General features: G+C 40.6%; 1 protein-coding gene across 2 annotated transcripts in view; it reads left to right on the forward strand.

The window, feature by feature from the left end:
- LOC121581094 (zinc finger protein 263) overlaps positions 1-14,021 on the forward strand; it is a 29,151-nt gene extending 15,130 nt beyond the window's left edge. Inside the window, exons 1-4 of one of the 2 annotated variants that reach the window (XM_041896470.2) lie at positions 8,871-9,225; positions 9,315-9,415; positions 9,574-9,688; positions 12,660-14,021. In XM_041896470.2, the coding sequence (XP_041752404.1) occupies positions 9,018-9,225; positions 9,315-9,415; positions 9,574-9,688; positions 12,660-13,792 (1,557 nt within the window). In that variant the 5' untranslated portion in view covers positions 8,871-9,017 and the 3' untranslated portion in view covers positions 13,793-14,021. Of the gene's footprint in view, positions 1-8,870; positions 9,226-9,314; positions 9,416-9,573; positions 9,689-12,659 lie in introns of those variants that run through there. The other variant, XM_045224770.1, reaches the window with a different exon arrangement.
- The last annotated feature ends 888 nt before the right edge of the window (positions 14,022-14,909 follow it).

A 14,909-nucleotide genomic window follows, 5' to 3' on the forward strand; every position in this document is an offset into this window, starting at 1 on the left:
CCACCTGGTTACATAATGGAGATTTCTTCTATCCCTGGATTCCATTTTAATTACATCAAGCATTTCTCGTCCCCAGTAAATTCTGGGACCTCTTGTGAGGATTTGCCCCCCATGGTTGGTACTGTTAAAAATCCCTTAGCCACCTCTTCTATATAACAAGTCAATTTAACAAGTAATTCAAAACAGCTTCACACAACAACACCTTGAATCACCCCTTCCTGTATATGTAATCTTGACTAGTCCCCCAGAATTATCTCATACTTTTACAGAGGGATTGATCCCCACAATGTAATCTTGATAATTCCTGACAGTCTCATACAACAGGAATGGGTTCTCCCTCCTCTATACAACCACCTGGAATTATTCATGTGACTTTTGAGCAAACATTAGGTCTCACACGTATACAACCTTACATGATTATTGGTGTTGTATCGGTAACCTGGAGTTTATAAGGCTCCAGAACGGATAGAGTTACAGCAAAATCTACAGTTGTTTGTGACTTTTGACTTTACTAATATTCTATTTCTCACACATGCTACTTTAATTCCTTCTGTTGTACTTTTTCTATTTGTTTAACCCGGATTATTTGTTGACTGTTCAATAATCTCTTACAGGTTACATCCCATAGGTGTACTTTTAATAGTTCCTTCTATTTCAACACCGGGTAGTTTCTTTTGGTAATGGCCTATTACCGTGAATCATTACGGACCCACCACCAGGTTGACTAGTCCCCCAGAATTATCTCCTACTCTACGGAGGAGTCTATCCTCACAATGTAATCTTGATAATTCCTGACAGTCAACCCCACATTTCACTTAAAATGGCTACGCATTGATCAATTTGCTACTTTTCAATATTTTAGCAAGTCCTCAAATCAATTTCACCAAGTTAATGAATAAAGACTACTGACCTTATCCTTGCAGCCGAGATTAAATGTAGGTTTGGATTCCGTCACCGTCTTTGTCATTAATCAGGTGTCCTCTGGCCTGTTTTAATCCTTAATGTCAAAGGGCAGGACTTTCTATTTACGAATGTATCATTCGCCCGTCGACGGTTTTCAGAGTTACCTGGAATGACAGAAACAGGGTATTGGAGTCCGGCTCAGAAGGACCAAGCTGTTATGTGAATTATTTAACAAACTATTTTAGTGTCTCTGTGCGTCTCCCAAAAGGTTGTAAGTCTTTTGGGATTTAAGTAACGGCCAGAGTCCCGGTCTGCATAGTCAGAGATATTTATTCATTGAGAATTCTGCCATCCACAATTTCAGAGTCCATCTTTTATACTCATACGTCATACAAAAATAAATCCCTCCCCTCTGTAGGCGGGCTGTAGTTTTCCACTCTAAAACTGCTCTACTGACCTTCAGTTCACACACACACACATATACACACATACATACACACATACATACACACACACACACACATATCCTACTCCCTGCTTTACTCAGTTATTGCCGTTCTCACAATATTCTGCACCATGTTTTCATAACAGTTTCTCCCCTCCCTAAATTGGGAGGCCTCTTTATCTTAGTTTCTCAGTTGTCTTTGTTGTCTGGCCTAACTCTTACTCACATTGCTAAATAGTGGCTCAATGCCATAGCCTTTACTGGTCCTACACTCACACATTTCTAACACATTATACACAGTTTCAGGGTGTAATAATTAGTCATTAATAATTAATCTATCAGTCACCTTGTCAAGATGGCTTCTTATTCCTCACACACCAACATGCATGCCCGGAACCTCGACATTGTTTGGGCTCCAAACCTTCTCAGGTGTGTGTGTTTATCTACAGTGGCTTGCGAAAGTATTCACCCCCCTTGGCATTTTTCCTATTTTGTTGCCTTACAACCTGGAATTAAAATGGATTTTTGGGGGGTTTGTATCATTTGATTTACACAACATGCCTACCACTTTGAAGATGCAAAATATTTTTTCTTGTGAAACAAACAAGAAATAAGACAAAAAAACAGAAACCTTGAGCGTGCAACTATTCACCCCCCCCCCCAAAGTTAATACTTTGTAGAGCCACCTTTTGCAGCAATTACAGCTGCAAGTCTCTTGGGGTATGTCTCTATAAGCTTGGCACATCTAGCCACTGGGATTTTTGTTCATTCTTCAAGGCAAAACTGCTCCAGCTCCTTCAAGTTGGATGGGTTCCGCTGGTGTACATCAATCTTTAAGTCATACCACAGATTCTCAATTGGATTGAGGTCTGTCTGGGCTTTGACTAGGCCATTCCAAGACATTTAAATGTTTCCCCTTAAACCACTCAAGTGTTGCTTTAGCAGTATGCTTAGGGTCACTGTCCTGCTGGAAGGTGAACCTCCGTCCCAGTCTCAAATCTCTGGAAGACTGAAACAGGCTTCCCTCAAGAATTTCCCTGTATTTAGCGCCATCCATCATTCCTTCAATTCTGACCAGTTTCCCAGTCCCACAGCATGATGCTGCCACCACCATGCTTCACCTCGGGGTGATGAGAGGTGTAGGGTTTGCGCCAGACATAGCGTTTTCCTTGATTGCCAAAAAGCTCAATTTTAGTCTCATTTGACCAGAGTACCTTCTTCCATATGTTTGGGGTGTCTCCCACATGGCTTTTGGCGAACAGCAAACGTGTTTGCTTATTTTTTTCTTTAAGCAATGGCTTTTTTCTGGCCACTCTTCCATAAAGCCCAGCTCTGTGGAGTGTACGGCTTAAAGTGGTCCAATGGACAGATACTCCAATATTTGGTCTCTTTGTTGCCTCTCTGATTAATGCCCTCCTTGCCTGGTCCGTGAGTTTTGGTGGGCAGCCCTCTCTTGGCAGGTTTGTTGTGGTGCCATATTCTTTCAATTTTTAATAATGGATTTAATGGTGCTCCGTGGGATGTTCAAAGTTTCGGATATTTTTTTATAACCCAACCCTGATCTGTACTTCTCCACAACTTTGTCCCTGACCTGTTTGGAGAGCTCCTTGGTCTTCATGGTTCCGCTTGCTTAGTGGAGCCCCTTGCTTAGTGCTGTTGCAGACTCTGGGGCCTTTCAGAACCGGTGTATATATACTGAGATCATATGACACTTAGATTGCACACAGGTGGACTTTATTTAACTAATTATGTGACGTCTGAAGGTAATTGGTTGCACCAGATCGTATTTAGGGGCTTCATAGCAAAGGGGGTGAATACATATGCCGCACCACTTTTCCGTTATTTATTTTGTAGATTTTTTTTAGAGTTATTTTTTTCATGTGTTTTTCTGGATTTTGTTGTTGTTATTCTGTCTCTCACTGTTCAAATAAACCTACCATTAAAATTATAGACTGATCATGTCTTTGTCAGTGGGCAAACGTACAAAATCAGCAGGGGATCAAGTACTTTTTTCCCTCACTGTATGTCTGTACATAAGACGGTCGGATCACAATATTGATTTTAATCAGAAAATCAGGACGTTACATTTGCCCGGTGCCAGGGGCAATTGTAACAGTAGCTGGGGTCAAATGCAACACCTAAAAAATAAACCAAAAACATTAATGTTTATGAATTATGTTATGATAGACATTTGAGTATTTTGATGTACGTAACCAATAATTACGGTAACACCCATGTTTGTGCATGACCGTTTGGTTCCTTTCAAAACATCTGGGCCCAGTTTCCCAAAAGTATCTTAAGGCTAAGTTCATCGTTATAAACATGAACCTAGTCTTACATTTGGGGGGAACTGGGCCCAGAATAGTCTGATGGTGCCCAGATTATATCTGTTTACAATTTATTTGGCACTCTACAGGTCCCAAGGCTATTTCATGTTAGTATTTGTATAATTCATGTATAATTCATACAATCTTAAAGTTAAAATCACTTGTTTTCATTTGGCTGCTTGGCTCAGGGTCATTTTAACACTGTGTTACAATTGCCCCCAACCCAGCAGCCATGACAAAACCTCATGTGCCTAGCAAGAGACAACAATAGTGACACGTCATTCATGTCAATGTTTAGCCAATGTAGTGCCTTCAGAAAGTATTCATACACACAATACCCCATAACAACAAAGTGAAAACCTATTTTTAGAAATGTTTGCTAATTTATTGAAAATGAAATACAGAAATATCTAATTTAAGTATTCACACCCCTAAGTCAATACTTTGTAGAAGCACCTTTGGCAGCGATTACAGCTGTGAGTCTTTCTGGGTTAGTCTCTAAGAGCTTTCCACACCTGGATTGTGCAACATTTGCCCATTATTATTTTCAAAATTCTTCAAGCTCTGTCAAATTGGTTGTTTATCATTGCTAGACAACCATTTTCAGGTCTTGCCATAGATTTTCAAGCAGATTTAAGTCAAAACTGTAACTTGGTCACTGAGGAACATTCACTGTGTTCTTGGTAAGCAACTCCAGTGTAGATTAGACCTTGTGTTTTAGGTTATTGTCCTGCTGAAAGGTGAACTCATCTCCCAATGTCTGGTGGAAAGCAGACTGAACCAGGTTTTCATCTAGGATGTTTGCCTGTGCTTAGTTCCATTCCGTTAATTTTTTATCCTGAAAAAGCCCCAAACATAACACTTTGTATTCAGGACAAAAAAAATCATTGCTTTGCCATATTTTGTACAGTATTACTTTAGTGCCTTGTTGCAAACAGGATGCATGTTTTGGAATATTTTTATTCTGTACACGCTTCCTTCTTTTCACTCTGTCAATTAGGCTAATATTTTGAAGTTTTCTCCTATCACAGCAATTAAACTCTAACTATTTTAAAATCAGCTTTGGCCTCATGGTGAAATCCCTGAGTGGTTTCCTTCCTCTCCGGCAACTGAGTTAGGAAGGATGCCTGTATCTTTGTAGTGACTACACTACATGACCAAAGTATGTGAACAGTGGACACCTGCTCGTCGAACATCTCATTCCAAAATCATGGTCATTAATATGGAGTTGGTCCCACCTTTGCTGCAATAACAGCCTCCATTCTTCTGGGAAAGCTTTCCACTCGATGTTGAAACATTTATGCACGGACTTGCTTCCATTCAGCCACAAGAGCATTAGTGAAGTCGGGCACTGATGTTGGGCGATTAGGCCTGGCTCATAGTCGGCGTTTCAATTCATCCCAAATATGTTTGATGGGGTTGAGGTCAGGGCTCTGTGCAGGCCAGTCAAGTTCTTCCACACCGATCTCGACAAACCATTTCTGTATGGACCTCGCTTTGTGCACGGGGGCATATTTATGCTGAAACAGGAAAGGGCCTTCCCCAAACTGTTGCCACAAAGTTGGAAGCACAGAATCGTCTAGAATTTCATTGTATGCTGTAGTGTTAAGATTTCCCTTCACTGGAACTAAGGGGCCTAGGCCGAACCATGTAAAACAGCCCCAGACTATTATTCCTCCTCCACAAAACTTTACAGTTGGCACTATGCATTGGGGCAGGTAGTGTTCTCCTGGCATCCGCCAAACCCAGATATGTCTGTCGGACTGCCAGATGGTGAAGCATGATTCATCACTCCAGAGAACGCATTTCCACTGCTCCAGAGTCCAATGGCGGTGAGCTTTACACCACTCCAGCTGATGCGTGGCATTGCGCATGGTGTTCTTAGGCTTGTGTGTGGCTGCTCGGCCATGGAAACCCATTTCATGAAGCTCCCAACGAACAGTTATTGTGCTGACGTTGCTTCCAGAGGCAGTTTGGAACTCAGTAGTGAGTCTTGCAACCGAGGACAGATGATTTGTACGCGCATCAGCACTTGCTGGTCCCGTTCTGTGAGCTTGTGTGGCCTACCACTTCGCGGCTGAGCCGTTGTTTCTCCTAGACGTTTCCACTTCACAATAACAGCACTTACAGTTGATCGGTGCAACTTTAGAAGGTCAGGTATTTGACGAACTGACTTGTTGGAAAGGTGGCATCCTATGATGGTGCCACGTTGAAAGTCACTGAGCTCTTCAGTAAGGCCATTCTACTGCCAATGTTTGTCTATGGAGCTTGCATGGCTGTGTGCTCGATTTCATACACCTGTCAGCAATGGGTGTGGCATCTATGAATAGGTGCCCTTCTTTGTGAGGCATTGGAACACTTTTATGGTCTTTGTGGTTGAATCTGTGTTTGAAATTCACTGCTCGACTGAGGGACCTTACAGATAATTGTATGTGTGGGTTACAGAGATGAAAAAATCATAATAATATAATAATAATAATAATCATGTTAAACACTATTATTGCACACAGTGAGTCCATGCAATTTATTAAGCACATGTTTACTCCTGAACTTATTTAGGCTTGCCATAACAAAGGGCTTGAATACTTATTGACTCAAGACATTTCAGCTTTTCATTTTTAATTAATTTGTGAAAATGTCAAAAAACATAATTCCACTTTGACATTATGCTGTATTATGTTTAGGACAGTGGTAAAAAAATCTATGTAATCCATTTTAAATTCAGGCTGTAACACAACAAAATGTGGAAAAAGTCAAGGGGTGTGAATACTTTCTGAAGGCACTATGGAGCTTGCATGACTGATGAAAATTATGCTAGTTTGAATTATTGGGCAGTATACGAAAAATACAGCCAGTGGGGAAAAAAACGAGTGAGATATTTGGCTGTAACTTTTCAAGAAGGGAGACAACTTAAATGGGTATGTACTGTGTGAGTTTCATCACTCTAGCTTATTACTGTTTGTAGAAATTCAAGGTGTTACAATTGCCCCCTGTTAAAATTCCCCCGTCTCCCGTACTTGAAACATATCATGAAATGACGTTTATTTGAAACTAGTTTATCGTCTTTGCTCCCCAGCTGTGTCAAACAAGTTATATACCCATTTCTATCTTTTAATAAATACCATACCACATTTTCAGAATTGTTTCATTAGGTTGTGTCGATGAGAATGGAGATGACAATATTAATGACGATATTTGATCATAAACCATGTGTTATTAAGAATGGTTTTTGTATTTTACGTTTTTCCACAGTCTGTCGTGCATTATGCATCTATAGCCTTTTATGTATTAATAACCATAGAATTAGGAATGAGAATATTAGAATGGACATGCACCTTCTTATGATGGTATAAAGGTCAGCCATTTTGGTCAGGCAGTTGGTCAACCATAGACCTAGTCGTTATTAGATAGAATGTCGAGCCCCTGCCTGTGGGGAAAACAACCTGTGGTACCTAGGTTACCCCATTGGCTCACAGCAAAAACTTGACCTTTTTCAAACACCATTTTCTTGTTGTCTGCTTGTTTTAGTCAATTACAAAACTTAATTTCTAAAGAATACCTTTCAACATTGTCTGCTCACTAGCATTCTCACTACTTAGAAAAACATAATATTGTAAGGCTTCCCTCATGCCCCTTTTCATGACGATGCTAGCAGCCACTTGAGTGAGTGCTAGCTAGCTACCGACCGGAACACGAAGCTAGCCAAGACCAACAACACAAACGGACCATACAGCTACAAGTAGGGAGTGGAGTTACAAACGGACTGTACTAAACAAGTTTCCCACTCTCCTACACCGAATAGCCTGAAGCCACAGGGCTCTTCTCACAGGCTCTATTTCCCTATGTGGAAGCATTGCAAACCGTAGGTCTGGATTTTTGACCTGGCTACATGTACATTGAACAACACAGCAGCTTTTCGGCATGTTTTGTTATTTCTGTATAACAAAACATCTACGACGAAGTTGCCTCTTTTACAATGGGGGTCAATATGAAAGAATGTTAGTTTCCCCCAATTTGTAGGCGTGGTCGAGGGGAATTCCTTATTATTACGTGAATACCTACTGGGACTATGGCTTGTCAGTGCTGTGTAAAGTAATGCATTTGAAATTAACTGCCAATATGCCAACATTCCATTCAAACAATGCAGTCAATCCACAGCCATGCTCTGGCTGAAATCAGTTCATGATAGGATATTATAAACTGTGTGGTTTGATCCCTGAATGCTGATTGGCTGAAAGTCGTGGTATATCTGATTTTATTTTTATTTTTTACTGTTCTCACTGTTCTAATTACGTCGGCAACCAGTTTATAATAGCAATAAGGCACCTCAGGGGTTTGTGGTTGCGTCGTGCATAAGAAAAGCCCTTAGCCATGGTATATTGGCCATATACCACACCCCCTCGGGCCTTATTGCTTAAATAGCACTCACAGCTTTCTCAAGAAAACAAAAAATTGACACATTTATGGTCTGTTTACATATATTTTAGGGGCTATTTATACAGCAAATTGGTATAAACCCAATATAAACTGTATTTGTAATATATGAAAATATTTTAGGTTGACAATAATTATATTACACAATTTCTGATATATATTACATGCCTTACTTTTATTTTCCTGCATAAGTAAAATCAGAATTATGCCTCTACTGCCAATAATTCCAATTAGGCTGGTTTGGATTTCTCCCAGACCAAAATGCCTGCTATTTTATCCCATTCTGGAAATGTTAGGGTTCATGACATAGCCCCCTATAGTAATTTAATAGGACCTCTATGTTAATACCATGTGAGCCACTGCATTGCACTGCACTTCACTCCACTCTCTCCTACTAAAAAGAAAATACGTTTTACGATCTGAATTCTTAATTCAGATCGTAAAACGTCTTCTTCTTTTTTTGTCAATATATGGCTACACTACATGCAGACTAGACAGACCCTGGTATTTGCCTTGTCAGTGCTAATTCTACCAATTTCAAAGGGCTGTTGCAGTCTCATATTTACGGTAATAAGTACTTACGTCACGAGTTGAACGGAAGTGCGATTGCATTGCGCACGGATCTTCTGCTGAAAACATTGGGAAGATCTCAATTGCATTCTTCTCGGGTCCTCTCTCTTCGTCTCATTCTCAAAACCCATTGGAGCAGAAGATCAGAGGGGCGGGACCTCTGGCTTTCTCGTCATATGGGTTTAGAGAAGGAGAGAGGACGCGAGGAGAATACAATTGAGATTTTCCCATTGTGGCCGTTTTTCAACGTTACGTATTGTTTATTGCACATTAGCTTGGAAATTGTAGACTATTTACTTCATACAGAGAATATAAATCTGTAATTTGGATTGGACAAGATGGCCAGCTGCAATTTTCAGGCGCAGTTGGTATCCATTATGGAGGTGTTAGCTAAAGCAGCTGTAGCAGAAATAAACAAACGTGTTGATGATAGCTGTGCAGTTATACGTTTGGAAATTACCCAAAGCCAGCAAGATATTGATGCTCTGAAAAGGAAGTGTCAAATGATGGAAAGCGAGCTGAAGAAGACACGAGTCAGGAGAAAAGGTAGTAGATGTGTTATTCATGATAAATTGTGTGTGTGAATATCTGACCGAATACAATTGTTTTTTCTTTTTTTTAACCCATGGCATCAGAGAGATCTTCATATCCAGTCAATATTGTTTTGAACAAGCAGAGGAGTAGCTCACAGTGGAGAGACGCAGAGATGGCTGTTGGAGAGGACTCTCAACCCCAGGTGTGATACATCACCTTTTACAATTACAGAGACCTGACCTCTTGAATCAATTATCTTATTGGAATATCAGGAGAATTTAGTTTTTGTGTGATTCATTAATACCAAAAGGGTTATATATGGTGTGTGTCCAGAGTAATAACCTCAGTCTCCTGTTACAGCCTACAGATGTGGAGCAGAGAACAGAGACTGAACACATACTGATCAAAGATGAGGAGACAGCAGAGGACGTGTGGAAGACTGACCCTCAGGAAGAGCTTATGATCACTGGAGAGGGTGGGTGTGACCTTATGGGGTACTGCTCTGTCTGTCTATAATTTGTTAGTCGCTCTGGATAAGAGCGTCTGCTAAATGACTTAAATGTAAATGTAAATGTATGGAAAACTATGTAGGGGTACTGCGCTGTCTGTCTATGGAAGACTGTGTGAGTGTGGTGGTATGTACGTTCAGTGGCGTCAGTTCAGCTAAACCTAGGGCAGGGGCAGGGGTTCATAAACATGTTGATATCTGAAAATTCTCGTGACCCCAACCATGTGAAAAAAAGTATGTAATTAACAGCCAATGTTAACTTTTTTTATTTGCGGCTATGGCAGTCAATTGAAAAACATTCTAACAGTATTTCTGATTGTCTTCTCAACACACCATCACATATGTTTAATGTGGGGCTATGACAATCAATTGCAAATTAGTCTGACATAGTGTATCATATCTCGCCACCACTAATGAGATGGGTGTTCTTGATGCATGTCGCGTTGGAGATTCTCAAAGTCAGGGGGCGTGGTCGACAGTGCGCAACTCGTCTCTGCTGTCACATCAACCTGGACGAGAACACTGAATCCAGCTTCACACAGATATGAGCTTGCGAAGGGGACCATGAGTGCTTTCAAGACAACTGGGAACTCGTAAAAATACAAGGTCAAATCATGACGTCAGTGATCTTCAGGTCGGAAAGTAGGAGCTCTAGAAAGAGGCCCGAGTTCCCGAGTTGGAATTCCAAGGATGTTTTGGGAAGTTTAAGATAATTTACTGCATTTCTACATAATTTAAAAACTCTAAAATGCTACTTGGAGGACAGCAAAAACAAACAAAAATGACCATAGCCATTCATTATCATCGCAATGTTAGGTTTAAAGGTCTGTGGAACGGCATATACTGTACAATATCAACCACTACTCAACCTCATCATAAATAGACTCATTTACTTGTGGAAGGGCGCATACAGTGCAACATGAAATAGATGCATAATAGACAAATTCCGACATCCATAGGTGGCACATGAGTTTGAAGTTTGGGGAAGCTATTTCTTCACCATAAAATTGCACCTTGATAATAAAGGATTACATGCATCTATTGTCGCATTTGCAGACTAATGTAAGATAGGCTACTATTCCTAATGTGATGAGTTGATTGCATAGTCATAATTTAATATAACTCAATCACTGTTAGCAAAACAGAGAGTTTTGAACAATGCATGCCTGAGCACGTAGTGACATAGAGTAGGCCTAATCAGAGACGTTTCTTCTCCTTTCTTTGCAGAGGAAAAATGTGGCCTTTTATAAACACATTTCATGCAATTCTACTATACTTTATATGACTGGAGACATAAGCAACATCTTTTTTAATATGACACAAATTAGTAGCCTAATCTGCTTACTGACAAACAAACATATCAGTAAAAATGTCCTTGTCTTGAATGCAACCATCTAATCTAAGCCTAAGAAAGTGTGAGACATAAATTGTACAATATGACGCCCATCTAGCCTGTAGGAGGATATTATTTGTCACAACAACAAAAAACTTTACAGTGGTACTGATCCAATGATAAAGACAGTGAATATACGCACTCACCAGGGATATGGCCGATGCGCTCTGCTGGTGCCATTAAGATAAGAGACTGTTCGCTCAATTGGGAGTTGAGAATTTGATAACTAGAGACAGATTAGTATCTTTTCTTTGTCTTCTCTTTTCAGCAATAGCCATTTGCTTTCTAAACTATGTTTTTCCTACGATTTGTATTTTAAAATATTGCGATAGGCATATGCCTATTTAACTGCTTTTCACTAACCACTGCAACTCGACAATCAGCTATTTTGTAGGATATTTGCCGAACACGCTGACCAAATTGTGCGTTGTTAAAACAGCTTAAAAAAAAAAAAAAAAGCTAATGATCCTCTGTGGCCAAGTCATGCTCTCTGGTGTAGTATTTTGGTCAGGGAGTTTGTCAACCATAGACCTAGTCGGTATTAGATAGAACGTTGAGACCCTGCCTGTGGGGAAAACAACCTGTGGTTACCTAGGTTACCCCATTGGCTCATAGCAAAAACTTGACCTTTTTCAAAAACAACAGAATGTTAGTTTCCCCCAATTTGTATGCGTGGTCGAGGGGAATTCCTTATTATTACATAAATACCGACTGGGACTGTGGTTTGCCAGTGCTGTGATAAGATATTGTGTAAAGTAATGCATTTGAAATTAACTGCCAACATTCCATTCAAACAATGCAGTCAATCCACAGCCATACTCTGGCTGAAATCAGTTCATGATAGGATATTATAAACTGGGTGGTTTGATCCCTGAATGCTGATTGACTGAAAGTCGTGGTATATCTGACCGTATACCATTGGCATGAAAAAATGTAATTTTTACTGTTCTCACTGTTCTAATTACATTGGTAACCAGTTTATAATAGCAATTTATTTCTTTGTAGGCACAAGTAATTTTGTAGGTAATTTTGGCAAATTCAATTTATTGGACTGACATCAATGTGAAAGTAACCATTGCATAAAACAGTTGGCCACAAGGCCGACTTGAATTGCCAACATCAAATTCAAAGCAATGGCCCACTGCCTAAATGGCTGACCGGCAAAGCAAACTGTCTGGCACTCACTCTGCTCTCTGAGAGAAAAATGTGCAGGCTGGCAGCTTCTCTCCGAGCGATGCCCCCCGTGGTCCTAAAGCCAGCCATCAATGTGCTAAACAGCTGTTGCATTTTAATCGGGATTGGAATGATTTAGTCTACTTTTTTGTAGCCTACTTTTAAATGTTTGGTCTTGAGCTAGGGCATAGTGACTGCCATACCCAACTGACGCCCCTGTGTGTGTGCCAAATTGCTACATTGGTGTTGGGTGTTTTATGTTCTGGCATAAGGAGAGCACATACTCACACAGTGAGTTCTAAAGCAGTCATGTTTTGCAACCGTTAAGGGTCTTCTGTAATGTTTATTTTATGTTTATCCCCAAATCTTTAGAGTCGGGTTCCAAGCCTGGGCAACCACCATCCTTTGAGCAACGGCACTGTGATGAGGACTTCATCACACAATCCAACATATCTCCTGAAGACTCAGTGGAACATTGCCCCAATTCTGATGGTCCAGAGGAACCAGGAACACTCCGGCCCGCGTCTACAGAGGTGTTCAGGACAGAGCAGCACAGGCCAGCCGAAGACGAGGACTCACTAGAGCTAGTGATGGTGAAGGATGAGAAAGAGGAGGAGCTGGATCAGACCACAGCCCTGGCAGGGCCTGACCAGTTTGTCATGGATGAGACTGATGGGCAGCTGTGGACCTCTGTGGATCCAGGCAGAGACACTGGCCACCCAGATTTCTCCTTTCATGCCACAGAGGAGTACTCTCAGAATATCTCAATTTTTCCATCTCATAGTGGGCTGCCATCCGTTCCTACTATGACAGATGATGTAGGGCCATCGTTTCACTCTTCTATAGGGAAACCACATGCTAACATGTTCAGTGCAGCAGCACACATGAAAAGACATGTCAGGACATTGGCTGATGAGACTAGACAACAGATGCCAGAGGGACAGAGCAGCGAGAGACTGAACTCAAATAATGAGGGAAATAATTTAGCTCTACAGCCAAGGCAGCATCAGTACAGGGCTTCGGAAGCAACAGCGAGATCGAGTGAGGGCATGACAGGGTCAAACATGGCCACCACCTCCACCTTCTCTGGATACAGCCTGAGTCGCAGTAGTTTTAACATGGTGAAGAGAATGAGGACTAAGTGGAGGTCGGGTGGTACCACCGAGAGGCGTTTCAGCTGCACCTTCTGTGGGAAGAGCTTCCAGCGTTTCAGCCAGCTCAAAGAACACCTCCGGAGTCACACCGGAGAGAAACCGTACACCTGCGAACAGTGTGGAAGGAGTTTCACCAAGCAGTGCAACCTGATCAGACATGCTGTGGTCCACAGCGGGGAGAAGCCTTACGAGTGCACACAGTGTGGGAAATGCTTCACCCGGCGCTCCAGTATGAAGTCACATCAGAGAACTCACATAGGAGAGAGTCCATTGTCTCAACATGTGGTACCCGCATACCCTAGGGATCCACACACAAGTGTAATGTTGTCTCAGACCAGATGGAACAAATAGGAACAAAGTTGCATAATTTTTCGGTAATATTTTCAAGGTATTTTGAGACATTTTGACAAGCTTTTCCTCTCAATAGATTTTTTTAAATGGTTGTCATGTTTGACTGTTGACGGCGCCTCACTTTCATAAAAAAAAACTATTTACAACTAGTAACAATGTGTATTTGTACCACAAAATCATAAAAAACATGTTTATTCAATAAAAAATAAAAAATGTTAGTCAATCTGCACTTTTAGATCAATAATACAGTAGGGGCCATTTAGTATGTATTGTCTAGTTAGTGTTTGTCTATCTGGGATGTCACTTTCCACAAGGGGACAGTCTTATGTCAGATCAGGTTAATAACTCAACTCAACTTGATTTCTCAAGTTATATTTTCACCTTACTCTGCTCTGCTGCCTTAAAATGTTAAAGGTGCACTATGCAGAAATCACTCCGCCATTTCCTGGTTGCTAAAATTCTAATGGTTTGCCTAATTTCAGTTTGTGACAAAACAAGCAAGTATAGTGTAAAGAATCATTGTACAATCTAAACCGCTGTGAAATATATTTTCCATAACCAAAAATATTGTATTTTCAGCTGTTTGAAGCTGGTGTACAAAACCGAAAGTAAAAGAAGCAAAAATGAAACTTCAGCATGGGAAGAAAAAAAAATAGCGCACATAGAACAGATCTACCGCTTCTTAGACTTGCTTTCAATGAGAATGTCATATCTATAACTCGCATTTCTATGTGAGTTTGGTCGCGTCGCCCAAAAAGTTACATATTGCAGCTTTAAGTTATATGTCAACTCAAAACTAGGCAATCAAATATTTGTTTAAGTATAATTGGCTATACATGTTCATACAGCTTCACATCTGTGTACATTGTCTAATCTAACACTACACCGGTACTGTATAAAACTGGTAATCTGAATCGAAGATCATTAGATACTGTAGATATCTAAATAGATAAGAGAAATTGATTGACATGATTGGTAGTTTGAATGATTTACTGGTTCATTGATTTGCCAGTCAACAGAGGCGGAGATAATGGTGGAGATATACAGAAAGAGAATGTTAGAGAAAAGGAGAGACTCAGGAAGTCAACAGGGGAAGTTTAGTGGTTTCTTGTGTCAT

The sequence above is a fragment of the Coregonus clupeaformis genome, chromosome 14 (genome assembly GCF_020615455.1).
Source record: "Coregonus clupeaformis isolate EN_2021a chromosome 14, ASM2061545v1, whole genome shotgun sequence".
Lineage (NCBI taxonomy): Eukaryota > Metazoa > Chordata > Actinopteri > Salmoniformes > Salmonidae > Coregonus > Coregonus clupeaformis.